Raw genomic sequence first — 27,173 nt, 5'->3', positions numbered from 1 at the left:
CACACACACAGTCGGTACATAATCATGTATCAGAACAAACCTACAGACACCCATTAGTAGACTTACAATAAATCCAGGATTTCACAGACAATATAACCATAGACTTCTCAATACAAAGAGCAAGTGTATTGCATTGTGGGTTGACTAGGTGGGGAATGGTATGTTTGTGGTCTTCCTCTGACATAAAAACCCACAGTACCTCCCTGAATTTGGCAGTGTGTCAGTGGCTGAAGATGCCGCTGGCATCACCCAAGGGCAGAAACATTTAATTAAACCGTCACATCATCACAAGCTGAATCTGGCTAACTTACTTGTGTTTTGCTGGTCTCTGACATTTCCCCCACATAGGCAGAGCAGTTCCAACCCCTCTGCTCCTTTTTGCTCCCTAGCCTTTCCCGTTACCCCCACACCCTGCTGCTACCCCCCACTGCCAGCTATTTACCCCACACCAATATTACCTCCTTACAAATAGATTAAATGGATTGGCTTTATGACAAAATATATGTACTTAATCCAAGAAATGCATTTTTGCCACAAATTATGTTCACATTGCACTTATTGATTATAAATGGGCCTCTGTGCTTTCTAGGTTATCACATTTTTGTATTCTTTTGAGTAACAGTTGATGTTCCACACTAGTCTATCTTTCTCTGGATAAGTGTCTGCTTGTACGTGATTGTAGTGTTAAGGTTTCTCCTTTGTTATGCACCAAAACCATCCCAAACCTATTAAATTCCTAGAATAAGTTATATTTCTATATTTAAGAATACATTCATCGTTTTAGTCAAATGATTACCATTTAAATAGAGCGTATTGTGCAATATTATGTACATGGTAAATGCTTGGCATTTATATAGCGCCTTTATTTAAAGCGCTCATTCAAACATTCATGCACACACTCACACACCAACGGCGATTGGCTGCCATGCAGGGCACCAACCAGCTCAGCAGGGGTCAGGTGTCTTGCTCAGGGACACTTCGACACACCCAGGGCGGGATCGAACCAGACGTCTGCTGTTATCTCCTGAGCCAATGTCGCCTCATGCATGCGGGTAGAGCAAGAAGTGTGACGTTTTGCTATGGTTGAAACGTTCTTCGGCGTAGCCTAACTTTGGGGGTTGGCTCTTGGAGTAACGCGACTGCCCTGTTATTTTTACTTCGATACAATTAAAACTCTAACAAGGGTTGAGAGGGCGCCAAGAATGTTGCGAGTGGGGAATGTGGTTGGACAAGATGCTTAGTTGAACAAGAGAGTATTGCCGGCATTAGTAGTACAGTCTGGGTAATGACGTCTATCCAAGTATTACAATAAAGTAGGATAAAGCGTTGCACCATAGGTTGCTCAATTTTGAAAGCCAGCCGACGGACAAAAACGGGGAACATTTGCTCTGGATACTTCAGGGCGTTCTTTTTCACCTGTACTTCTAAATGGATGATACACTTTAAAAGGGAAATGTGAGATATTTTAACTTGAGTTTCAATTCCGAAAGCCGGAATTGGAAATGTTGCTTAAGTATCCAAGTAGGCATGCCACTACGGTTCTACCTGTGCCTGGTCACTGTGTGCATACGTTGTCACAGGTGACAGAACCAGGGTTGGACGGGCTGAGACACCTTGACGTTTCCGGGACAAGTTCCAGGTGTGACAACTCCAGAGTCTAAACCAGTCATGTAGGCTAGTTTTACATTTTACTGACTGTAAACCATTAAATGTAATCAGGAACATGTCATTTGCGGACCCAAACGCACCCGAAAGCGACGGCGGTCAGTCACCAGAGACCAGTATTTGTGGTTTGCGGCACGTCATGTATTCTCTCCCCGAGTCTGGACTGGAGACTTCATCTCTGGGTTCACAGGGGACCTGTGATGTCTCCCGCAAGCTCCTGTGGACGGTCGCGAGACTTCGGAGAGTGGCCGATAACATTAAACAACTGAGACAACTTTTCTTGCGTTGTCACGGTAAGTTACCGACGGTATTAATAATAGTACATTTTATTTATTTATTTAATTGTATTATTATTAGAATATTATTATTGTATAATAATAATAGCCGATAGTAATAATAATATATTATTATTATTATTATTATTATTATTATTATTATTATTATTATTATTATTATTATTGTTTAGCCTGTGCCATTCTCCTGTAGTCTAGGCCGAATGCTTCTTCCAAATCTAAATATGTGAGCTACATTTTTTAGTTGCATATATTGACCAGTCTACTTTTTGTGGTGAATAGCCTAAATGCATCTAGTGAACTTCTTTTGTTTCCGTTATCTGTAGATCTATGTTGGCTGCAGCATTCTGCCCGCAGTTCTTATAAGATTTGCTGTAGACCTGAGTTATGAGGTGATTGTATCGTAATGTCGCAGTCAGATAACCTAGTGCTGTCGAAAACCTTGTTATTTTAATAAAGCGCGACGCCTTGTACGTGGATGCTGCGATACTTCCCGCTAGTAGGGTATGCAGAAATGCTACTCATTCGTTTAACGAAATAACGGGCACGGTTTCATGTCGGGGCAGCATAAATAAGTGATATAGACCTATTTATGCAGACAAATCTGAGTTCACTAGCTGCGCTCTGACTCAGAAACCCTTTATCACTTAGAGTCTTTAATGCGCTATACTGTGTAATTACACGGATAGACACCTCGTTTTATGTCAGGCTGAACAGTGAAAAATGTGATGTGCATGATCATGCTTTTTTTTTCTTCCGATTTTGTCATGCTGTAGCATCCATTGTTCAACTATTTGTCTTGGTCTGTCTGTCTGTCTGTATGTTCCCCTACCTGTTTCCTTCCCCCTCTCCATCTCAGAGTCAGACCTTCGTGGTCCACCCCAGATGCAAGTGAACGATGGACTCCAGGGCCTGTGGGACTCCCTCCAGCCTCTAATTGAATGTTACCCATCCTTAAACTACCCGCCACTCTGCCATGCTTTCTCTGCCCTGCGACTCTCTCTGCAAGGTTAGCCTCCCGTTTGCTTCCCCACTACATCTGCAATATGTATATCCGCCAGAAGGGGGTGCACTCTTGTTGGCTACCCAACACTGTTCCTGGAGATCGACCTTCCTGTAGGTTAAAACCTAAAGGATGGTATTTCTGCAGAAACAGGGTTGGGCAGCCATGCTCTATAGAGAAAATAATTTTGTTCAGATACCGTAGGGTAAATTAAGAAGAAGATAATGCAAATAATACTTATTTAACCAAATTATTTACTCAAGACAACTGAACACTTATGTCTTTGGCAAGTGTGCACTCACATTTATGCGAATATGCACTATTGCATGCACATACACACAGACATGCACAAAGTACTAATAAGTGTAGTCACACATTCTGCTGAAAGAGGATGAGTGGATAGGTGTGGATAGGATAGGTCCTACAGTGCAGCCATGCTTCCTCTGTGTGTGTGTGTGTGTGTGTGTGTGTGTGTGTGCATGCGTATGTGTGTGTTTGTGTGTGTACTGGTGAAAGAGTATTGGGCAACCTCAACCAATGCTGTGGGAGGGAGACTGACACAGCTCTTTCAGAGCGAGAGAGAGAGAGAGAGAGAGAGAGAGAGAGAGAGAGAGAGGGAGGGAAACTGTCACAGTCAGGGACAGTAAGAGATCAAAAACACCCACAACCCTTTTTCCCCTGTGAGTGTGCGTGCATGCGCATATGTACGCAAGCATTTACTTGTGTGCGTGCAGAAACCAAGAGAAGCTTCTGCGCTTCTGGTCTGAAGTGATCTTGTTTGGCAGGGGTTTGTCTTGAGAGTGAGAAAGGGTGAGTGGGAGAGAAAGAGAGCGTGAGAGAGGAGAGGAAGTGAGAGAGCAGATCAAGAGGATGGTCTCGAATGGAGTGATGAGTACGAGGGTCCGCGGCACGTAGATGTGGAGTGAGGCATAGGAGAGAGAACGAGTGAAAAAGAGGCAGAGAGAGAGAGAGAGAGAGGGCGGGAGGCTGACACAGGAAGCAGCACAGATCGGAGGAGATGGAGGACTCCACACCTCAGGGTGAGTACAGACACTTGTTCATGGGAGGCAGCGGGGGCAGTGAGGGCCGGTGGGGGGTGGGCCGGCAGGGCAGGGACACGGCGACCGTCTCTCCCTCTCTGTCTCGGTTACTCTGTGGCACGGCTGGTCTCCGTCGCCTCTCTCAGTCCTCTTCCCCCCGCACTCCCAGTCCTTCTGAGCTCTCCTGAGTCTGTTCCTCTTTCTTCTTCTTTTCTTCTTTCTTCATCTTCTCTGTTTCTTCTTCTTTCTGTTTTGTTCATTTGTTGTTTTGTTCTGGTTTGTGAATTGGGGGCCTTTTTCCTCGCGACTCTCTTAGGCCTGTTGTGCTTCTGCCGAAGCGCACCGGTGGCTTCCTGTACATCATCATCCAAGTTGGGCCAGAGCTTGTGTGCGTGTGTGTGCATGCATTTGTGTATCTGTGTGTGTGTGTAAAGAGAGAGAGAGAGATAGAGAGCAAAAGAGTGTGTGTGTGTAGAGAGACGGTATGTATGTGTGTGTATAGTTAGAATCTGCATGTGTATGTGTGTGAGAGAGCGTATGAATGTGAGTGGTGTGCCTGGAGTGAGTGTGTGTGTATTTGTGTGAAATTTGTGACTTCAGCAGTGTTGCAAACTTTGTTTGTGGAGATGCTTTCTTTTGAAACACGTTGCCACCTGCTGCTTACTATGTTGTCAGTCAGCAGTTGCTGGGTTTACCCTCTAGAAATCCATCTTGTGTTATGACATATGACACCTGTCTGAGCTTCACTCAGTAAGCACTTTATTAGGTATTTCTTAGACTTATTTTTTTACTTTGTTTGTATTCTGCTGCTGTAGCCTATCCACTTCAATGTTTTGATGTGTTGTTTGATCAGAGATGCTCTTCTGCATATATACCACTGTTGTAATGTGTGGTTATTTCTGCATTACTGTCACCTTCCTGTCAGCTTAGACCAGTCTGGCCATTCTCCTCTGACATCTCTCATTAAGGTGTTTCTGTCTGCAGAACTGCTGCTCACTGGATGTTTTTTCTCTGCAAACTCTAGAGACTGTTCTGCGTGAAAATCCCACGGGATTCTACCGCATTCTGACATTTGGTCTGAAAAACAGCTGAACCTCTTGACCATGTCTGCATGCTTTTATGCATTTAGTTGCTGCTAAATGATTTGCTGATTAAATAATTGCATTAACAAGCTGGTGTACAGGTCTTCATAATAAATTACTCACTGAGTGTATAAACTCCCCTTCACTGGCCTGTGGCTACTGCTTCCCTGCTGCCCAAAATCAGCACTGGCACAGACAATTTGGGACATTATAAACCAACTATCCAACAGCCCCAAATATCTGATGTTTACATACATAAATACAGTATGTGCATTATATACGTATATGAAATGTAAGAACAGTCGTCTGGCAGTCGGAGGGTTGCCGGTTTGATCCCACTCTGGGTGTCCCTGAGCAAGACACCTAAGTCCAAAATGCTCCTGACGAGCTGGTTGGTGCCTTGCATGGTCGCTGTTGGTGTGTGAATGCATGTATGAATGGGTGAATGAGAAGCATCAATTGTACATCTTTTTGGATAAAAGCGCTATATAAATGCCAGCCATTAAACAGATATCCAAAGACCTGTGGACTGGAGGAGAGGGAGATGTTTTGCGTTGTGCATTTTTTGAGTGAGCCCGATTTGAAGGTAGTTTGGAAACCACAAGAGGGTTTTCAAATTGACTTGCACTCCTGTACGGCTTTCAAACTGGTTACTGTGGGCACAGTCTGGCAGAAGGCAAATAAGGACACTTAACACTTTGATGTTGTAACTTCACACCTGAGTTTTCAGGGGTTGGTGATTTTAATTGTAGGCTGGCAATTTTTATTATTATGTTTTTAATCAAGCAATACTAATATTGATTTTAAAATAGCCTTGTCAAAATGGTCCTTGTTTTTCTTGCAGAACAAAGCCTGATGTACTTAATGAGCAGGATGTGGTCGACCTATATGAGAGAGAGAGAGAGCGAGTGAGATTTGGTGTTCTTTTGTTACAATTTGTGTGACTCAGTTAACACTGAGGTATAACATTTCAGCCTTCAACCTACAGCCCAAAAGGTGGTTTAATTTTGGCGCAGTACTGTTTAATTTGGAATGTGGAAACCCTATGGAGCAGGTTAAACTTCCTAATTATCCTCCTTCCTGGCAATTCATTCTTGTCCCCTGTAGGGGACATGCTTATCTAGTCATAGTCTCAAAGTCAACACTACAAGGCACATTCAATAAAAAGGAAATAAATATCCTTGAAAAATATGCACTGTAACATGTTTTTGTTTTCCAAGAGGCATATATTATGTAAATACATTTTTTAAAAACTTTTTTATGCTTGGTTTTTTTTTCTCAAATGTTTAAAGCCACACTCCAACACCCACTGCATTTAGCCAGCTATTTCTGTCATAAACGTCCACATCTTCTGCTTGTCAGCATATCTGTGTAACACATATTTATGTTGATATGTATCAGTGTTTATTTGCAGTCACTCAAGAATCAAGCATTTTTATTTCAATGACTTATGGGGCATGTTTAAGGTTGAAATGTGATCGAGTGACAGAAATGAACTCCCTCTGATAACGACTAAGACTGTACCACGTGGCTCACTTCCTGTGACCCTGAAGGGTTCTGTGTGTTCATGCCGTTTATGAATGCCTTTCAAAAGAGCTGTGAACAAGGAAGTGCTCTGCATCTCCCCACTCTTCGCCTTCAAACTTCCTTGTGAAAAAAGCAGAAGTGTGTGTGTGTATGTGTGTTTAATGCACTTAAGAAAAAGGTTGTTCCTGCCTTTGCATTTGCAGTTTTGCCGTTAACCTGCTTGTATGCGTAAGACTCTTCTTTGGCATCGAAGAGCCAAAAGCTTTAGAAACTCATAATGTAAGTCAATCAGTGAAAGCCTAAGCAATTTGATCAACTTTCACGACTGTGAGGATTAAAGATGGAAGTTGTAGAGGCAATGGGGTTTGGTAACATGCTTTTTGGTATGTGTGAAGGGTCGGGTTGGGAAGGGGGGCACGCTGATCCCCCAGCTCTGACGTTATTGGCTCAGCAAAGAAGGAATCGCTTGTATCTGTCACAAAACATTGCTCTCTCCATAATTTGTGTGTATTCTGTCACCCGCAGACTATTTTTCACTGTCTTTTTCACCATCTTCCTTCCTCTCATACAGTCACACCCCCTTTCTCTTACTAATGGTGTGAGCCCTTACAGTTAGTGAGGAAGAGAGTTCCTCTGCCACACGCTGATCACAGAGCTCAGGGATGAAAGCTGGTGTAAAGCTAGTTTCTGTTGCTGAGATACTTTACCCAGATATTTTACCCAGCTTTCATTCCTCACACTCCCACCTGGGCTATTACATGGTTGTGGTTGGTTTCCCAGGTGTGGCACTTCCTCTGTACCCTTGAGCGAAGTACGTAACCTGACTGGCAGCTATAAATATGCTGTTGTGTCCATTACATTGCATTACATTAATGGCATTTGGCAGACGCTCTTATCCAGAGCAACGTACAACAAAACGTACTAGTTTGTATGTAAAAAGTGCTACAGGTCTCATTGTTGGACAGCTGGGGAACAGAAAATGGCAGTAACGATGTAAAGTTGTCGCTTGGCCACCACTATTTCAAGTTCAGTAACTGGGTGAAACTTGCGGGGTGAAATTTGCGGATAACCAGTCTGCAGTTTCTTGCCTGCTTCTGCTCGGTGCACATGCATGGCAGTCTATGAGTAAGCACTGCTGCCCTTTCTTGGACAAGTTGTTCTTCCGTTGTGTTTCCTGCTGACATCACTGACATAGACCCCATTGCTTGTAAAACATTCACGAGTCTGGCTGTCTTAGTCCGTGACGCGCCAGCAGTAATCATCCCTCAGCGATGTCTCCTTTTGCTGCCGTATCCATCTGAATTATAGAAAACCAGGTCTGTCCAGCATTGTTTTAAATATACAACGCTGTGCATGCTGGGATTTTATTTTCATAATGAATAAGCCACACCTTAGCTTTGTGCATAGTTGTTGTCTGAGCTGTTTTTTTATTCACAACCTGCATGTACAGTCTCCTCCAAAAGTATTGGAACAGCAAGGTCAATTCTTTGTTTTTGGTATACACTGAAGACAATTGAGTTTGACGTCAAAAGATGTACATGAGATGACAGATCCGAATTTCAGCTTTTATTTCCCGAGTTTTTTATCTAGATTTGTTAAACAACTAAGAACATATCACCTTTTGTGTTTGACCACCCAATTTTTAGGTGAACAAAAGTATTGGAACATGTGCAATGACTGCAATGAGTTGCAGACTTGATGCAGGGATATGCTATCAAATATTAAGTGTTATTTACTTTCATTTACTTCAATACTCTATGTTCCAATACTTTTGCTCGCCTAAAAATGGGGTGGTCTGATACCAAAGTTGCTATGTTCTGAGTAGTTTAACACATTTAGATCTAAATACCATGAAATAAAAGCTGAAATTCTGAACTCTTGTCTCATGTTCATCTTTTTATCTCAACCCCAAGTGTATTGCAAAAACAAAGGAATTGGCCTTGCTGTTCCAATACTTTTGTAGGGGACTGTATGTGTGCTACAGGTGTTTTTGCCCCACTGGTATCTGTGCTACATTAATTTGTGTCCCAATGGTATCTGTGCTACATTAATTTGAGTCCCATTGGCTCATATTCTTTTTAAAGTTTCTTCTCTTTCTTCATTTCAGACGTTAGGGTCCCAACCAAGTCAGAGACCAAGCGCTACAGCGAGATTTTCCGTGACTTTGACAACCTCGAACTGTCCCTTTGTCAAGCGTATGTATGACATTTCTACTCCAACCACTGTGAGTGGTTGCTTACTGAACTCATGAAGCAACGTCAAACTACACTATGGTGTGGTATAGTATCCAGTGTATTCCAGTGCTTTGAATTAGCAAGCATTACCTCAAACTTGCCTCTTGGATACAAAAAATATGTGATAACTGTTTAGTAGAGAGCGCGCACGAGAGACAGTCCTTGACTTGATTAATCAAATGGCTTAATTCTGTATGAATGTGTTTGTCTATAATTGTGTATGTCTGTGTGTATGTATGAATCAGTACTGTGGATGAGCTGCTACCAGACCCCGACTGCCACTCCCTCACCATCTCTACGGAAACCTCAGAGAATGCAGAGCTGGACGAGATAACGGTTATTAATCTTCTTTCATCGATGCTTGATTTCTTCCATATGAAACAGCACAGATGCACTCAAACTTGTTGGGCCAGTTTAACAGACACATATTCAATTTTGAATGGAGATTCCTGTTATGTTTCTGTGGTGTTCCTGTAGTTTTACTGCTGCATTCCTACTTTGTTTCTTTAGCATTCATGCTGTTTTCCTGCACCATTACTGTAGCCTTCCTGCTGTGTTACTGTATAATTCCTACTATGTTCCTTTAGCATTTATGCTATTTTCCTGCAGTTTTCTTTAGCACCTTTACTGTATTCCTGTCCTATTGGTGAACATTTTGCAGTACTTGTACTAGTTCAGTTTGTGTGACCTGCTTCTCTCTCCTTAGTCTGAGGATGGATACAGTGCAGAGCTCCGCTCTGAGGGGGACGAGAAGGATGGCGTGCTCTCAGGTAGGAAGGTCACCCTTTGTCTTTTAGAGCCCGGGTCAGGTCCACATGGGCCCAGCTCTGGTGTATCTGGTGTATAATGTGTGTGTGTGTGAGTGTGAGTGTGTGTGCGCCTGTGTGTGGGTGCGCCTGTGTGCGTTCGTGTGTGTCCGTGTCTATACCAGGCCATCTGCAGTCCTACACAGCCTCACAGAGCTTCCCCCTGAATAGCACACAGCCTAATCTCCCCTCTCTGACCACTCTGTTTTAAATACTAATTGCCTGCGCTAATAGGCTTATGAGAGGTGGAAGGAGTGGAGCCTGGAGAGACAGCTGCTAACTTACCTGTTTTACCTTCAGTCCAACTGACCTAGCAAGAGAGGGGGGAGGAAGAGAAGAGCAAGAAGTTTGTAGTTCAGCTTGTTGTTCTGATGGAGTTATCATAGTGGGAGGGGGAGCCAGATGAGTGGCTGTTGGGAGACATTGAAAGTTAAGGATTACAGAGTCAGATGCCGTTCATTGTTTTCACAAAAATGTTGTCTCCTGCTAATTTGAGGTTCTGCAGAAACTGAGCTCCTCGAAACACCTCTGATGTACCTTTAAATCAACCCTGTGTTGGGTCTGAAGGACACCTGTGCAACCGGTGCAATATCAACCGTATTTGTGACAGCACAGAGGTCAGAACGAGAGGTGGGAGTGTGTGTGTGTGTGTGTGTGTGTGTGTGCGTGTGGAAGTGTGTGTGAGAGACAGTGAATGAATCCTTACATACATGTAAGTACATGTAACTGGTAGACTGTTCCGTAGACAGATAGACATGCAAGACAGAGGGACAGGTAGAGGCAGTGTAAGGAGAGAGACAGGTGTGTGAGTGTGTGTGTGTGTCTGTGTGTGTGTGAGTGTGTGTGTGTGAGTGTGTGTGTGTGTGTGTGTGTGTGTGTGAGTGTGTGTGTGTGTGTGTGTGTGTGAGTGTGTGTGTGCTCGCAGAGACAGGTGTGTGAGTGTGTGTGGGTGTGTGCTCGCAGAGACAGGTGTGTGAGTGTGTGTGTGTGTGTGTGTGTGTGTGTGTGTGAGTGTGTGTGTGTGTGTGTGTGTGAGTGTGTGTGTGCTCGCAGAGACAGGTGTGTGAGTGTGTGTGGGTGTGTGCTCGCAGAGACAGGTGTGTGAGTGTGTGTGTGTGTGTGTGTGTGTGTGCTTGCAGAGACAGGTGTGTGTGTGTGTGTGTGTGTGTGTGCTTGCAGAGACAGGTGTGTGTGTGTGTGTGTGTGTGTGTGCTTGCAGAGACAGGTGTGTGTGTGTGTGTGTGTGTGTGTGCTTGCAGAGACAGGTGTGTGTGTGTGTGTGTGTGTGTGTGCTTGCAGAGACAGGTGTGTGTGTGTGTGTGTGTGTGTGTGTGCTTGCAGAGACAGATGTGTGTGAGCAGGTGTGATTTGGATATCTCGCTCTGCCCTGTCCTTCGCTGGGCACTCTGTCTCACCCCAGGGGGCGAACCCTCGGCCACACTAATGCCTGTCACTCAGAACTGTGCCTTCAGCCCCAGATTATCCCCTACTGTCAGTTCTGGGTCAGGAGAGGGGGATGAGACTGCAGAGGTAGAGAGAGAGAGAGAGAGAGAGAGCAAGAGAGAGAGAGGGAGGGAGAGATTGCTTTCACAACATAAGTTTGGGTGTCACAGAACAATCACATTTGAATTTGAGGTAAAAAGAGAGCAGCCCAGGCTCAAAACAATATAACATTATCATTCTCAAATTGGAATTAACTTTGAGGAGAAGCACCATCCTACTTGTGGCTGATTATACTCAGCCTGTTGTAATTAGTAACTGCCAGCATTATTGCATTAACATAAAACTAATAATAAGTAATAACAGAAGTGTTGAAAATAATGTATTCATAATACATTCAGAAAAAAACATTTCATGAATTCATGAATTGTTCTGTTGTTTTGACAAAGCTGTTGACAAAATGGGCAAGGGAGAGAGAGGATCAGATTAGCCCTGTGTCGTAGGCTCAATCCGTTTTCTGGGGGATTTGGTTGTGTCACGCTGATTTTGTTTGTAAGAGGAGGTGTGCTCACGAGGCAGGGACTTCTGTATGTTCTCCTGGATAACCGGTCTGGACATCGACTGTGGCAGTGAGAACGTAAACGTGAGACAGAAAATCCTTTATGTGTGAACGAGAGAAGTGAAAACCGGAGCGCGTCGGGGCGGAGGGCAGAGGAAGAGAAAGCTGAGCGTGAGCGTACAGGAAGGGCACTGAGCTGCGTGCCCGCCAGCCCTCCTGAAGCCTGCCGTGCGGGTAGCAGACGGGCGGAAACCCACGTCCCGGGTCCTTAGCCTGTCCGGGATTTATTTCTCCTCTGTATAAAAGGTTTTATCCGATGAGACGGACAGCAGAGGGCATGCGGAGTCTGGCTGAGGGGAAGAAAGAGGAACTGGAGGGCAGTCAGAGGTAGACGGACAAAAGATAAAAAAAGAAAAGGGGGGAGGCTGAAGGATAGAACAGGAAGATGGGGCAGAGAGAGAGCGAGAGAGATTGGGAGCATTGAGTCACGTCAAGCTGGTTCCGGTCTGGTGACAGGCGGATGTTTCCGTGGTAACGGGAGGACTCGTGTGTAACAGTGTGACAGGAGAGCTGATGGACAGTAGTACAGTACCTACAGCAGAAGACCGTGTTTCCGTGGAGATACAAGAACCCTTCTTCACACTTCTGAACTTCTGGGTGCGAGTTTACTTTGGAGGGTAGAAATCTCCACGGCGTTAGGAGTATTGTGGAGCTGGTACCGGTCGGCCGACTTTGTGACTCCACGGGTTTGGAGGTGTAGCCAGCCTGGAATCTCCACCCATTTGAGCCCGGAGTGACTGAACCCGGTACACTCACCGATGCCCCAGTGCTCGTTTGGAGGAAACCGTTGCCATGCTCGTACACGCCATGGGAGAGGGCGGTGTGGCACGGGGAAGTTAAATCCTTCACTGAAGCCGGACCGTCCTTAAGCTGCTTCACTGGGGGTGGACAGATTTGGTCTACCTCTGCCTGCTTGGCCCTGAGGAAAAGAGAGGATCTACTATAGCTCCAAACCTTTCTTTCCAGCCGTTTTCCTGCTGGGATATATATGATGTTTAGCGGACGCAGCCAGTCACAGAGGCTGTAAAACAGGAGTTCTGTGGGGGGTTGTGTGTTTTGGGGAGGGACGGGACAGACTCACAGTGATGCTGATGTACTCGCTCACAGCCCAGGATGCTGACCTGGCCCTGTGTCGCTGCGAGGGGGGTGTGGAGGTCGCCCTACAGTACGCCAAAATGTGGTGCAAATACGCCAAAGACCTGCTCACCTGGATGGACAAGAGGCTTAGTTTGGGTGAGTTAGTCCCTTACCTGTCCATATTTCTGCAGACCTTGGTTAAATACATAATTGTTTTGGATTCAGATATTTCTCTGCATACTGAGCTTGCCTAGTGTATTGGAACCCATTAAATACTCTCAAAAAGTGCAAACCCCACCTTCTGGTCCTCTTGGTTGGCTCAGTTGCACCAGGCAAGATCAATTGAGCACAGAAATGTATTTGAATCCAAAACAATTGTGTATTGGACCCAGGTCTGTATTCCTGTCTACCTTGCTATATCCCTGTCCAGCGGTTTATTTCACTGTTTGCCTGTTAGAACCAATGCCTCTGTGTCCATGCTAGTGTAAACAGACAGGAATACTGATGTTTTTGTGGTGACAGTGGGCATTTTTTGGGTTCTGTTGAGGGACGCTGGGACATTGTCCAATGGGGGTCAATGATGTCACTCTCTTCTTGCAGAACAAGAGTTTGCCAAGAACATCATGAAAGCTGCGGAAACAGCCCGGTCCTCTGTCGCACAGCAGGTAAACCCCGCTCCTGCTGTTACTGCTGTCACATTCAAACTATACTCATTATAATATATAATTATAATAATTATATGCACTTTGTATTTGCAATGTGTGTGATTGAATGAGTGTGTGGTTTAGTGTGAGTGTACACTCAGTGAGCATTTTATTAGGTATTTATTAGACTTATTAAGTCTTCTGCTGATGTAACCTATCCACTTAGAGGTTTGAGATGCTCTTCTGCATACCATTGTTGTAATGCGTGGTTATTTGCGTTACTGTTACCTTCCTGCCAGCTTCGACCAGTCAGGCCCTTCTCCTCTGACCTCTCTCATTAACAAGACATTTCTGCCCGCAGAAATGCTGCTCACTGGATGTTTTTTTGTTTTGCACAATTCTCTGCAACCTCTAGAGACTGTTGTGCCTGAAAATCCCAGGAGAGTAGCAGTTTCTGAGATACTCAAACCAGCCTGTCTGGCACCAACAATCAAAAGCATGTTTTTGCTACTGGGTGTGTGTCTGAATGAGCTTGTGAGTATGCGTGTGTGTGACCCTGTCTCTCTCCACAGGACATGATGCCACTGCAGTACATCTACACCATGGCTCTGGAACATGATGTGAAGACCTGCACCAGCAGCAGGCAGACCGGGGAGCTTCTGCAGCAGCGGTGCTTCCAGGTACCAGGCAGAGAGAGACTCTGACTTTTCACCTCCTTTATTGAACACATTGAATATACGAATCTACCCACCAGACCTACATGTTAACAAAATATATATCTTGCCCCCACCCCAGACACATACCTGCCACCCACCACATCACCCACCGCCCTTTAGAGACAGAGGTAGCGGCAGAGACAGAGAGAGAGACAGAGAGAGAGAGAGAGATAGAGAGAGACTGAGAGAGAGACAGAGACAGACAGACAGACAGACAGACTGACAGAGAGAGAGAGAGAGAGAGAGAGAGAGAGAGGTGTCAACTTACTGTCCCTCAGGTTACAGAGAGAGATGGTACTGCCATCCCTCAAATGTCCAGCGTGGCAGAGATTCTGGTGGAATTATAATACAAGGAGGAGCTTGCAAGCTCCATTGAACCAATCAAAATAATAGACATGCATATCTGGCTAAAAATAAGAAATGGCACATCCCCCCCAATCTGACCTGTTCCTTTGTGCAGCATACATTCCACCCATTGAATCCCCTTATTATTCAGAAATATTGGAAATATTGTGAAAACCTCTACCCAAAAAAATCACCCAAAAAACAGAAGTAACACAATTCAATTTGTAAAAGACTTGAACAAATATAATCATGTATTAAATACAACCAAAACCCCTGAGACAATCCTATAACTATGGAGGAGCTACAAGACAAACTCAAATCCCTCAAATCAGGTAAAGCCAGTGTGCCTAACAGCATCAGCATGAGATGCTAAAGCATCCTGAAATTCAAAGCGCCCTACAATCTTGTGTTAAAAGCGGGATATTTCCCTGAGATCTGGATTCAAGGACTAATAACACCATTATACAAAAGTGGAGACAAATTTCACCCCAACAATTACTGAGGCATCTGTGTGAACCTGGGGAAGGTTTTCTATAGTATTCTAAACGCCCAAATACTTGCCTTCCTTATTGAACACAAACTGGAATGCTATCGGGCCCTAAACAGAAAATATGAATTGGCAGAATATCCATTCACAGTTAAAAATGCAAAACAGAGAAAGATCCTGACCAAATACCGTGTCAGTGACCACAACCTGACCATTGAAAAGAGCCGTTTTATGATTATTTAATAAAACAATTCTTACCTATACGACACGTATTTGTTAATGTTAGAATAAATATTATATAATTTTTGTTATGTAATTTACAACTTATAATATGTTTACTGTAAGTTTACTGTGCATGTTATATATTTTATTTCCCTATTTCTGTGTGTTTCTATGTACAATATTATATTGTATTGCTTTGGCAATATAGTTTGACTATCTGCAATAGTTGTCCTGTCAATGAAGCAAATGAAATTGAAAACTGAGATTTAGAGAGAGAGAAACTCCCAGGATCACACTAACACTGTCTATCCTCCTCAGGGTCTGGCAGCCAAGAGGAATGAGATCGATAAGTGGCGCAAGGAGTTCAAGGAACAGTGGAATAAAGAGCAGAGGAAGATGGTAGGCGTCTGTGCGTCCCTGTGTCTGTCTGCCTGCCTTTGTGTCTGTCTGTCCCTCTCCACAGTCCGCAGCCTATTTTGCCGGAACACAAGGATGTTGGCAAAATTATCGCAATTTGTTTAAATCAGTTGAGCTGAGGTTGCTGTTTACAGCCTCATATTCTTAGTGCTTGCGACGAGTGTGTGGAGCGGGGTCTGGATTAGGCGCCTGGTGATGCGGTTTGGCGCAGAACAGTCAATAGTGTTATGGTAAAGGCCAGAACAATCAGCAATATAGGAGTGCTTTATGGAGGCATCCACACGTAGTTTCTGCTTGGTTGCACCTGCGTCCGGATCTGTGAGTGGGTATGGCTGTGAGAATCGTAGTGTGTGCGTGCCTGCGTGCGCGCGCGGCATGTGTGTGTGCCTGCGTATGTCTTTGTGCATGTGCTCCTGTGTGTGCATGTGTGTATGCACGTGTGGATATGTATGTGCTTGCACGCATGTATGTGTGTGTGTGTGTGTGTGTGTGTGTGTGTGTGTGGGTGAGATTGTGTGTGTGTGTGTGTGTGTGTGGGTGAGATTGTGTGTGTGTGTGTGGGTGAGATTGTGTGTGTGTGTGTGTGGGTGAGATTGTGTGTGTGTGTGTGTGTGGGTGAGATTGTATGTGTGTATGAGTGTGTGTGTGTGTGTGTGTGGGTGAGATTGTGTGTGTGTGTGAGATTGTGTGTGTGTGTGTGTGTGTCTGTGTCTGTGTGTGGGTGAGATTGTGTGTGTGTGTGTGTGTTGACACTGTGCTGCTCTGACAGGGCGAGACGCTGGTGGCTCTGAAGAAGGCCCGGCAGCAGTACATGCAGCGCTCTGAGGACCTGGAGAAGGCCAAGGCAGGGGAGGAGGCCATGGGAGGGCAGAGGACCCTGGACAAGAGGAGGAAGTCAAAGGACGAGGCGCAGGCCAAGGTGAGAGCAATCTGCTTCCCCCTGGGTGGAGTCAGAGGCCCAGAATGAATACATTTACATTATTGGCATTTGGCAGACGCTCTTATCCAGAGCAACGTACAGTTCATTAGACTAAGCAGGAGACAATCCTGCTCTGGAGCATTGCAGGGTTAAGGGCCTTGCTCAAGGGCCCAATGGCTGTGTGGATCTTATTGTGGCTACACTGAGATTCGAACCCCTGACCTTGCCTGTCCCAGTCATTTCCCTTAACCGCTACGCTACAGGCCACCCCATGATGATATCATAATGCTCAGGAGCACGCAGTGTTTTCAGTGTAAAGGAAATGCTACCTCTACACACAATTGTCCATTAATATTGTCTATAATTATTAATAAGCATGTCATTATAAAGGAACCTTATTAATAAGCATGGCTCTGTTATAATGTGTTCCATTTGCTTAGAAGACATTGTTATTCCGAGCGACTTACACAGCACCTACTAATGTGTAGGTGCATGCACACACACACACACACACACACACACCTGTACATGCTCTCTCTCTCTCCCTCATGCATGCGCACACACACACACACACACACACACACACACAAACACACACACATCATGTTCAGGGCCATGGTAAGTTAGCATAGAAGGCCCATTTATAATAAATAAGTTTAAGGTTGACCAAACAAACTTAACAATTCATATTAAGCTAATCAGATAACACTCCGCACTGAAAATGTATTTCTGCCTCTTGGTGCACTCTGTGTGGGAGCATGAGGATGATCATGGTATTTGTCTGTCAGGTGAAGGAAGCAGAACTCCTGTACAGACAGTGCATCAATGATGCCACTTCACACCAAGACGAGCTGGAGAAGATGAAAGAGCTGATCATCTCCCACCTTCGCAAACTCATCTGTGCAGGGGACATGGTGCTAAAGGAGGTGGGTGTAAAGGAGGGACACTATGCTAAAGAAGGTCATTGGGAGGTGGGTGTAGAAGATAAGACACTCCTGTTGAGTGTAGGTGAAATGTACGTTAGATGTTTGTGAATGTCGCTTTGGTGAATGAGTCTTAAAGATTTCTTTCCTTGCCGTCCACTCAGATCACAGTGAACATGTTCTACTACCAGCGGCTGCAGACGGAGGCAGTTCCCCAGGGCTACCACAACCTGGAGCTGACCTGCCGGCCCTGTGAGCCAGGGGAGCCATACCTGCTCTACGTGCGCCAGTGCCGCCGTCGCCATCAGCCCCTGCGCACATTCATCTTCGAGGAGTTCAGCCCCCAGAGCAAGAGGTAGGAGAGTTCAGCCCCCAGAGCTAGAGGTAGGAGAGTTCAGCCCTCAGAGCTAGAGGTAGGAGAGTTCAGCCCTCAGAGCTAGAGGTAGGAGAGTTCAGCCCTCAGAGCAAGAGCTAGGAGAGTTCAGCCCTCAGAGCAAGAGGTAGGAGAGTTCAGACCCCAGAGCTAGAGGTAGGAGAGTTCAGCCCTCAGAGCTAGAGGTAGGAGAGTTCAGCCCTCAGAGCAAGAGGTAGGAGAGTTCAGCCCTCAGAGCAAGAGCTAGGAGAGTTCAGCCCTCAGAGCAAGAGGTAGGAGAGTTCAGCCCCCAGAGCTAGAGGTAGGAGAGTTCAGCCCTCAGAGCAAGAGGTAGGAGAGTTCAGCCCTCAGAGCAAGAGGTAGGAGAGTTCAGCCCTAAGAGCTAGAGGTAGGAGAGTTCAGCCCTCAGAGCAAGAGGTAGGAGAGTTCAGCCCTCAGAGCAAGAGGTAGGAGAGTTCAGCCCTCAGAGCAAGAGGTAGGAGAGTTCAGCCCTCAGAGCTAAAGGTAGGAGAGTTCAGCCCTCAGAGCAAGAGGTAGGAGAGTTCAGCCCTCAGAGCAAGAGGTAGGAGAGTTCAGCCCTCAGAGCTAGAGGTAGGAGAGTTCAGCCCTCAGAGCTAGAGGTAGGAGAGTTCAGCCCTCAGAGCAAGAGGTAGGAGAGTTCAGCCCTCAGAGCTAGAGGTAGGAGAGTTCAGCCCTCAGAGCTAGAGGTAGGAGAGTTCAGCCCTCAGAGCTAGAGGTAGGAGAGTTCAGCCCTCAGAGCAAGAGGTAGGAGAGTTGAGTCCTCAGAGCAAGAGGTAGGAGAGTTCAGCCCTCAGAGCAAGAGGTAGGAGAGTTCAGCCCTCAGAGCTAGAGGTAGGGCAGTCCACTCTGTCTCAACACCGTGTCCACATGGCCTGCCAGGGCCGCTAATCTTAGGCAATTAATCCAATCAAGTCATTAACAGGTTCAGAGGAGACAAAGAGCAGGAGAGTACATGTGTCTAAGGGATAGGTATACAAAGCGCTATACTGTGCACACTCAGAGAGAAAGACTCTTTAGTGCATAGAAAGAGTTATTCTTATATTCTGGTATAGGCACTGTCAAGACACTGTTTAGGTCAATTAATAGAGATGCTATACTTGCAGATTTGCCTGCATATCAAAGTCACAATGATGGTGTAAGCAGGTAAAGATCACGGCAGGGCCCTTTATGCCGTGGGCATTGTGGTATACATGGTCCTAGCAGTGCCCTTGCTTTGTGAAGCAGTGCCCTTGCTTTGTGAAGCAGAGCTATGAAACCCCTCATGTCCCCCCCCCCAGGTCGCCTCCATATCGGCGCAAGACCAGCAATCCCCTGGTCTCCGGGCAGGACTCGTTCTTGGTGGAGGAGTCGCCGGCTAGACGCGCCATCAACTCCAGCGAGAACAGTACGTCTGCAGCTTGTCTGCTTCACTCGTGTGCCCTGTGTGTTAAATAACTCTGCTTTGTGTTGAGCTTGTGTTGGTTTGGTCATTTGCGCATGTTCGTAAGTCACGCAGTAGGGGTGTGTTTCTGCCTTGAGTTTGTGTTTGCTTGGTTATTTGCACAGCTGGCAAGTTGTATGGTACTGTGCTGTGTTTTTTTTTTGGGGGGGTTTGCTTTTATTTGGTCATTAGTGCAGTCTGCAAATCATATGGTACAGTGGTGTGTCTTTGTGTTGTCTGTATTTTCTGTGAGGTTGTGTTTTGTGTATGTGTGTGCTGGGGCACCTGGTGAGCTGTGTGTGGTGTGGCCTGGTGTAATCGTGGTTTTGTGTTACGTTGTGTGGTTGAACAGTGTTTCTCTTGTGTCCAGGGAGAACAGGGTACAGTGACAGTGAGAGCATCGGGGGAAGCCTGGAGTCTCTGTCCAGCCCAGGTGAGGATGCACCTTTCACTCTTTCAGTCTCCCCCACCCCTTCCCTTTCTCTCTCACTCACTTGTTTATTATTAGTCATGATTTGGTTGACCCTAGTGTAGTGTCCTAAGGCTAGTGGAGCCTCAGGTCCAACTGCTGGAGGAGCCTTTTCTCTGTGCCCTGCTCAGAGTTGTGTGGCCTTTTCCTCTGAATACGTGTTTCATCTAAAGGCCAGGGAATTCTTGACCTTCACTAAAATCACTATTATTTAAATAATTGTGATTTTAACATCAAAAATGAGGAACACATGTCCTTTCAGTGTGTGTCCCTTTCCAACACAGTATTATACTTGTATTGGAAAAAGAACTGAACAACCATGGGCCTTGTTTTTCTGTTGAGGTCTTAACTATGCGTGTTCTCATGTTGTTCAGCCCACGGGAATCGCAAGCTCCCCAAAGCCCCTTCTTCAGGCACCATGTCATCGGACGATCTGGATGAGAAGGACCCAGGAACTCCCTCTGAGATGGGTGAGTGACAGCTGGTACTGAAGGTGCACAGTCATGAGTTATGGTCTTCCTTTACGCTGAGAGTGTGGCCCTCCACATCTGTCATACGATATTACTTATTTCCCACATTATAATCACTCTGATTCCTGATGTTGTTCAGATGCTCTCCATACCTAACTGCTTTCATTTCTTATTTAGAAAGTGTACATTTGCATATTTATTTACATTTGCTTTTTGTTTTAGCTGGGATTTTGACGGCATTGTGTGCTCTGAAAAATAAATGTAAAAGTATTTATTTAATCTTAAGTCTACTTGCTACTGATATCTTCTGGTGTTTTCCTAAGATAAAATGTTATGATATGCCTCATTTTCCTCCAAATTATGCTCATCTATAAGTTGCATATGCATCCTTTTTGCTCATGCAAACGTGTACATCCATCATAACTTTACGGTGTGTCTGTACCCCCGTGTTCCCCTGCCAGAACCTGCGGAGCTGTGCAAAATACGCACACAGTCCCGAGCTGCCCGCACTCACAGGCTTCGGAAGATGAAGAGCAAGATGGTAAAGTGCCGGCAGTGTGACAACTTCATCCTGGTCAACGGCATCGAGTGCGAGGAGGTGAGACAGAGCTTTCATTTGAATGTTTTATGTGTTTGTTCATTATATTTAAATATTTAGTCTTTAATTATTATGATCACTACAAATTGCACATTTTGGGTCATTATCTTTGATACGTAACACAATGTGGATGCTACATTGTTGTGATAACTGTAACAACAAGAAAGAAAGACAGAAATGTTTTCTGACTGCTAAACAAACCCAGACAGTCGGACTGGCAGGCAGACAGAGGAACAACCCAAAATAGTCAGACAGCCTGACGCATTGTAAAGGGTGAAGAGACAGACGCACCCCCTGCAGGGCTGACCTCTCCTGCTCCTCCCTCAGTGCGGGCTGGCCATACACAGGAAGTGCCTGGAGGTGTGCCAGCTGGAGTGCGAGCACAGGAAGGGGGCACTGTTTGGGGTGGAGTTCTCCCTGTTCCCACGGCAACACCCGGACGAGGTGCCCTTCCTGGTGGAGCACTGCACAGCTGAGATTGAGAACAGGGCCCTGACCGTGCAGGTACGTTCTCCTGGGCAGGGCTTGGAGGGGACTGGACTGCGCTAATGTCGTGTTCACATCATATCAGAGTTACCACCGAGATTCAGAGATTCCTGACTGGGAAAAACCTTTCCTGCCAACCTGAGTTGTAATTCTGAGGAGGAAATATGGGAACTTTCTGACTGCTCCGATATCTCTGACTTGGCCGCAGCAACAGGTTTAACTGGTGTAAATTGATATTGGACCAAGCTTTAACTTCATCCTGACTGTTCTGTTGTGTGTCAGCATTTATATCGCTGCCAACATGCAACTGTTTTGGATCCAAATAAATCCACCCAAACCAGCGTGCAATGCGTTAACACTTCCAAGTCGTGGGCAATGAGAAGTTGTCCTATTCTTCCGCTCTCTCCCATGTGACGTGAGCGCAGCATAAGGCTGAGATGAACAAGTCTTATGACAGCTTGTTGGGCGGTGCCTCATAAGGGTAATTTAGGTTCATGGTGCTCATTGCCCTGGAGTTCAGAAAGAGAAAAGAGGAAAGAGAATAAAACCTAAACCCCTCCCACAACTCAGCCCACAGCTCGACCCCCCCCCCCCACGGACACCAAGGAGACAGTGTTTCTGAAAGTGCATGAACTCTCTCTCTCTCTCCTATCCTGTTCTTGCTCTACTTCTCTTTTTTTTTTCATTTCCCTCTTTCTCTTCCTCCCCATCTCTCCTGCAGGGAGTGTACCGGGTGAGTGGCTCAAAGCCTCGGATCCAGAAGCTCTGCCAGGCCTTCGAGATTCAGGGAGACCAGGTCGACCTCTCAGACCTCTCACCGCATGACGTCACCTCTGTGCTCAAGCACTTCTTCAAGGAGGTAGGCTTCCATGAGCCGCCATTTCAAAACTGTTGTTTTAGACGGTCAGAAATTTGGACCGTGTTAGTGTGCAGACTGGCTCAGCTGAACAGTAAATACCGTCGCTTGCTGTGATTTGGAATAGACAGCTGGGAGGGAAAGGGTTTAAAATAATAACCACATCCTCATAACTGACCGCACTCTGGTTCCCCTTGTCGTAGCTTCCGGAACCATTGCTGACCTTTGATCTGTACCATGACTTCATCACGGTTGGCAAGAATATTCAGCAGCTGGCGGAGAAGGGACCCAGTGCTCAAACTTCTGGGATAGTGGAGGACATCACACTCAGCTTGAGAGAACTTCTGAGAAGACTGCCCCCATACAACTACAGCACACTGCATCATATGGCCATACACCTGCACAGGTACAGCTCGCTGTGTCAGATCACTCACCTGCAGCGGTGCATGACACTGCATCACATGACCAGTCACCTGCAGAGGTACAGCTCACTGTATCACATGATCCCTGACCTGTACAGGTATCTCACATTAGCATATAGCAACATTAGCAGATCTGAGCACATCTGAATTCCTCTCTCTCCTGTGTCGGCAGGGTGTCAGAGCACTTTGAGGAGAACAAGATGTCCGTGGGGAACCTGGGCATCGTGTTCGGCCCCACTCTCCTGCGCCCCCTGGTGTCGGGGGACATGAGCATGAGTGCCCTGCTGGAGACCAGCTACCAGGCCCTGCTGGTGGAGTTCCTCGTCACGCACCACGGTGCCATCTTCGGCCCCCCGCCGCGGCCCAGTACCCCGCCTCCTCCCGCCCCGACTGCACCCCTGCCCGCCACCCCCCCGAGGCTGGCCGGCGCCCCCGTGGCCGAGAGCCCCGACACGCCCTCCCGCGACCGGCCACGCTCCCTGGAGGTAAGCGGCCCGCCGCCCGCGGTGACGGCGTCTCCAGCGCCACCTCGTCCACACTCTGTCTGCGCTCCCCTGCTCACTGCTTCTGAGAGGCACCTGCTGGTCTGCTGTCCATCGTGATTCGCTGAGTGCGCCTGTTCAACCTGTGAGACTGATTATTGTCACGCTTACACTATTTCTGCCAAGGATGTCACATCAGTGCTGACCAGGGTCAAATACATCATTGCTTTGGATTCTAATTTTCTATGATGAGATCAGTAATGAGCTTGTATTGGAAGCTATGAAATTCTCTCAGAAAATGCAAACCCTGCCTTATGGACCTCTTGGCTGGCTCAATTGCACCAGGCAAGATCCATCTAGCACAGAAACATATTTGAATCCAAAGCAATTACATATTTGACGCAGGTCTGCATCAGTATTGCCCAAACTTGCCCTGTGTGTGCTAATGTTCCTTCTGCCCAATGCTCCTGTGTAATTTTACATTTACATTTTAGCCATTTAGCAGACCCTCCTACCCAGAGAGACTTGCACAGCTTGGTACATTCTCTCTACACTATATATAATCCAATTATACAGCTGGAAATTTTACTAAAGCAATTTGGGTTACTTACCAGGCTCAAGGGTACATTGGCAGTGGCCCAGCTGGGAATCTGTGGTGGGGTTGGGGGTGACTATGCACACCTTACTCTGCAGTGACCTTGCAGTGCTTGAACTCAGGGATTCAAACTGCTGACTTTCTGGTTGCCAGCCGGCTGCTCCCTCTGCTCTGATCTGGTCTAATCCGGATTGGAGGACACGTCCGCCACGGAAGCACTCCTGAGCGGTTTTGCTCTGTTTCATCGCCGGTTGCCGGAAAGGTCATGGTCAGTGGTGGGGGGGGGGGGGGGGGGGGTGCTTGGGCTTGGGGGAGGTGCTGCGGGGGCATTAGCGCTGATTCAGTACAGATTAGCGGACGCCGGCTGTCCTGTCCAGCTGGTCTCGTGTTCCTCGGACTCTCGCCATTCTTGTTGCATATTCTGGGAACCTTCTTGCACCTGGCCTCTGGCCAATGGGTTTGCAGTGAGCGCTTACTCTACCGCCCCCCCCCCCCCCCTTCCCTCAAGCCCGTGTCATGTAACAGGAGAGGGTGGAGACACAGTCCTCTCACGGCATGGACATTCCACTCTACCATTGTCCCAAGGCATCATCTTTCCCCCCGCCCCCATTGGCTGCATGGCCCAACTCCTCTGTGACAAAAGTAATAGTCTCATCAGGAAGTGAGGGACTGGAACCTTGGAGCCTGCTCTGGTGAAGTGCCTAAATACCGAATACTGCACCTCCTTCACTTCTGTGGAACTGCTCTATCCTGAAGCAAAAAAGTCAAGACAAAGAGACAAACGTCTTGGAGTCTGACAGAGCTCAGCTCCTCAGGGAAGCAAGCCACCTCTTCAGAGAAACCACTGCTCTCACAGTTCAGTGGGGTCAACTGTGTCAGCTGTCAATCAGAGAATCAAATAACCTACGCTACCATCATGGTTTTACCCCCATACCCTCTGTAGCGTTTATTCCCCAGCCGCCCTGTGATTTCCCCCAAAGCCCTATGTAGTCTGTGGCCAAGGTGACCAAGGCTTTGTGTCCTTCCGACAGAATCGCACCATCAAGAGAGACTCAAGCGAGGGCTATATATCGGACAAGTCTTCGTCCAATGAGGCGGTGGACCGACTCAGCCCCGAGGTCAATGAGAGAGCAGGTAGGTGGGGTTCACAGGAAAGAGGAAAAGCCCCAGTGATTTCAGCAAAAGGTGTGTGAAGGCTGTGGTGGTTTGCCGCTTGCTTCCCCAGTTTGTCTGCCTGTGCTCGCTTTGCTCGCTGTATGTGGGTCTGCTCTTTTCAAACTGGAGCTGCACTACTGACAAATGCGGGTTTGTGTGGACTATTCTCAGACTGATGTTTACAGTTTGATTACCTGTTTACTGACCTCTTCTTTCCTTCCCCCTCCATCATTCCTTCTCCCTCTTTCCCTTCTGTATTTGTTTACATATATCCCTGTCTTCCTACCCCCCTTCTCTTTTTTCTCTTTCATTCTCTCCTTCTCTCCTTACCAGTCCTGGCTGTGAGGGGGACCATGGCCTCTCACCCAAGTGACCCTCATGGTGGCCCGGACGTCTCCCTGGGGCCTCAGCCGAGAGGCCACTTCAGCCGGACCCCCGTCAAATACCAGCAGCATCACATTCCGGCTGCACTCCTGCGGGCGGCGGGGCCACAGGGGGGTTATTTGGGCAGGGATGAGAGGCAGGAAGGTGTGGAGGTGGGGGAGATTGCACGACTGGGGAGTGCAGACAGCAGCTGCAGTTCCTCCCCGGAATTGGGGGGCCAAAGACAGCCCCACAGCCCCATAGAGAGCACCTCGAAAACTACGATCCTCCTAAGCAAGGCTGGACATGCCCCCAAAGACCCGTCGACCAGTCAGAACATCCCCACTGCGGCCAAGCAGGAGGTGGCTCCAGCTTTGGTGGCCAGTCAGACATTTGCCCTTCACGAGGAGGAAGTGGAGCCTGAGGGTAGGCTGGACTCAATGGCCGAGCTGAACAGCAACCAGTCCAATAACAGGTTCGGGGGCAGGCCGCAGGGCTTTAGTCAGTCACTGAGGAGACCACTGGGGGAGCAGAGGAGTGCCCAAAAGATCCTGTCCGGCCTCAAACTGCGGCGCAGTGACTCAGGAAAAGGAGAGCAGATCCACTTTGTATGAGGCATGGACCTGAGGCACACACACACATGCACACCCACCCCCATACGCACATGCACACCCAGCCACACACATACACACACACACACACACACACGTGTGTGCACCTGGCCAAAGCCTCGTTAGAAATGCACTGGCCTCTTAAAGGATTGAGGACTGGGGCCTCAAGTACTCATACTCAGGTAGTCATTTTGCTGAACATATCAGAGGAGGATGGTTTTGGGGTGAGATTGTGGTTGGGGCCCTGCCATCTATTTGATGATGGACAACATAGATACCCAATCATAATGGGTTCCCTCCATGACCATTATTATGCTAAAAGTATTTCCCTGACAATCAGCGCTCTTCCTGCGCAGTGTGTGAGACCAGGTCACACACTTTTTTCCTCTTTTAATGATGCACTTAGAAGCTTATGATGCACACGTTTAAGTATGAAATGATTTTCCTAAATGTAATTTTGTGTACTTTTTAGATATGCCGTAAGCTTTCCATAAACATGCTGTAAAATTAGCTCTAAAATAGAGTATTGTGTCATGGCTCCTAGAAGCACTCTACATACTGTTTTCCCCCCTGAACAGTCTGGAGATTCAAGTTGCACCTGTAAAGGTTAATTATGACTTCAGCCATGTGACTGTGGCACTTTGAAATGGACTAGGCATTGTGATTAACATGACGGGGTGATTGGTTGTTGAGACTAGACTATATGCAAAGTGATCCATGGTGCTAGCATCCAGGGCCAAAACCTTTCATGCAATTGCTGTCCATGTTCTCTTTGTTACAAATAACATGGCTCGACCTGGAGGGTAACACAGTTGAAGCTGGAGAAGATTTAATATGCATCACTCTTTGAACATGCACTGGAAACCACACCCTCCTGATAATCATCTTTAATGTGATTTACAGGCAGTCGGGAGACATTCACTTCAACCATAGGACATTTTTCTTGCGGGCATTCAGATGTGTGTCCATACCTGCCTTCAGCATATTAAAGTTTACCGTTAAGGAGCAAGACAAAAATGTCAATAATTCTTTCCATGAATGATGCCGTGTTGTCAGGGACAAGAAATATAACTACTAAGTTTAATTTTGCTGGATGGTTAAATCATGCCCATGACTCATATACCAGCAACCCCATCTGGATGGGTTTCCACACAGTCCACCGACACAAGCAGAACATCAAGTATCCTCCTCTAAGTCAATGTCTGTGTGAGTTTAACTGGTCGACTGCATAGTGAAAAGAAACAGCAGACTGACATCACTTTGGCCTTTGCAACTTGCATACTCAATAGTAGGCAATACACGGTTTTGGACACTTGTTTAGGAGGGAGAGCAAGCTTGTGGGAGAATGCATGCTTTGCCAAACTGATGGGAGGTGTCAGCAGTGGGCCTATAC

The 27,173-nt window shown here is 46.7% G+C and overlaps 1 protein-coding gene across 2 annotated transcripts; it reads left to right on the top strand.

The window, feature by feature from the left end:
* Window positions 1–1,339: 1,339 nt before the first annotated feature.
* On the top strand, window positions 1,340–26,797 carry gmip (GEM interacting protein). 2 transcript variants are annotated; one of them, XM_061224414.1, is made up of 22 exons: window positions 1,340–1,958; window positions 2,818–2,967; window positions 8,718–8,805; window positions 9,090–9,180; window positions 9,551–9,614; window positions 12,817–12,942; window positions 13,387–13,451; window positions 14,003–14,110; window positions 15,519–15,599; window positions 16,387–16,536; window positions 17,325–17,462; window positions 17,624–17,814; window positions 19,131–19,237; window positions 19,644–19,706; window positions 20,117–20,212; window positions 20,674–20,810; window positions 21,138–21,314; window positions 22,018–22,155; window positions 22,356–22,558; window positions 22,747–23,059; window positions 24,683–24,785; window positions 25,140–26,797. In XM_061224414.1, the coding sequence occupies exons 1-22, from the start codon at window positions 1,724–1,726 to the stop codon at window positions 25,781–25,783; spliced, it is 3,468 nt and encodes a 1,155-aa protein (XP_061080398.1). In that variant the 5' UTR covers window positions 1,340–1,723; the 3' UTR covers window positions 25,784–26,797. The 2 variants fall into 2 exon arrangements, with proteins under 2 accessions (XP_061080398.1, XP_061080399.1); XM_061224415.1 differs by lacking the exons at window positions 1,340–1,958; window positions 2,818–2,967 and adding an exon at window positions 3,598–4,001.
* The last annotated feature ends 376 nt before the right edge of the window (window positions 26,798–27,173 follow it).

This window comes from Conger conger, chromosome 16 (genome assembly GCF_963514075.1).
Source record: "Conger conger chromosome 16, fConCon1.1, whole genome shotgun sequence".
Lineage (NCBI taxonomy): Eukaryota > Metazoa > Chordata > Actinopteri > Anguilliformes > Congridae > Conger > Conger conger.
This window is presented reverse-complemented; position numbering and strand designations above follow the sequence as displayed.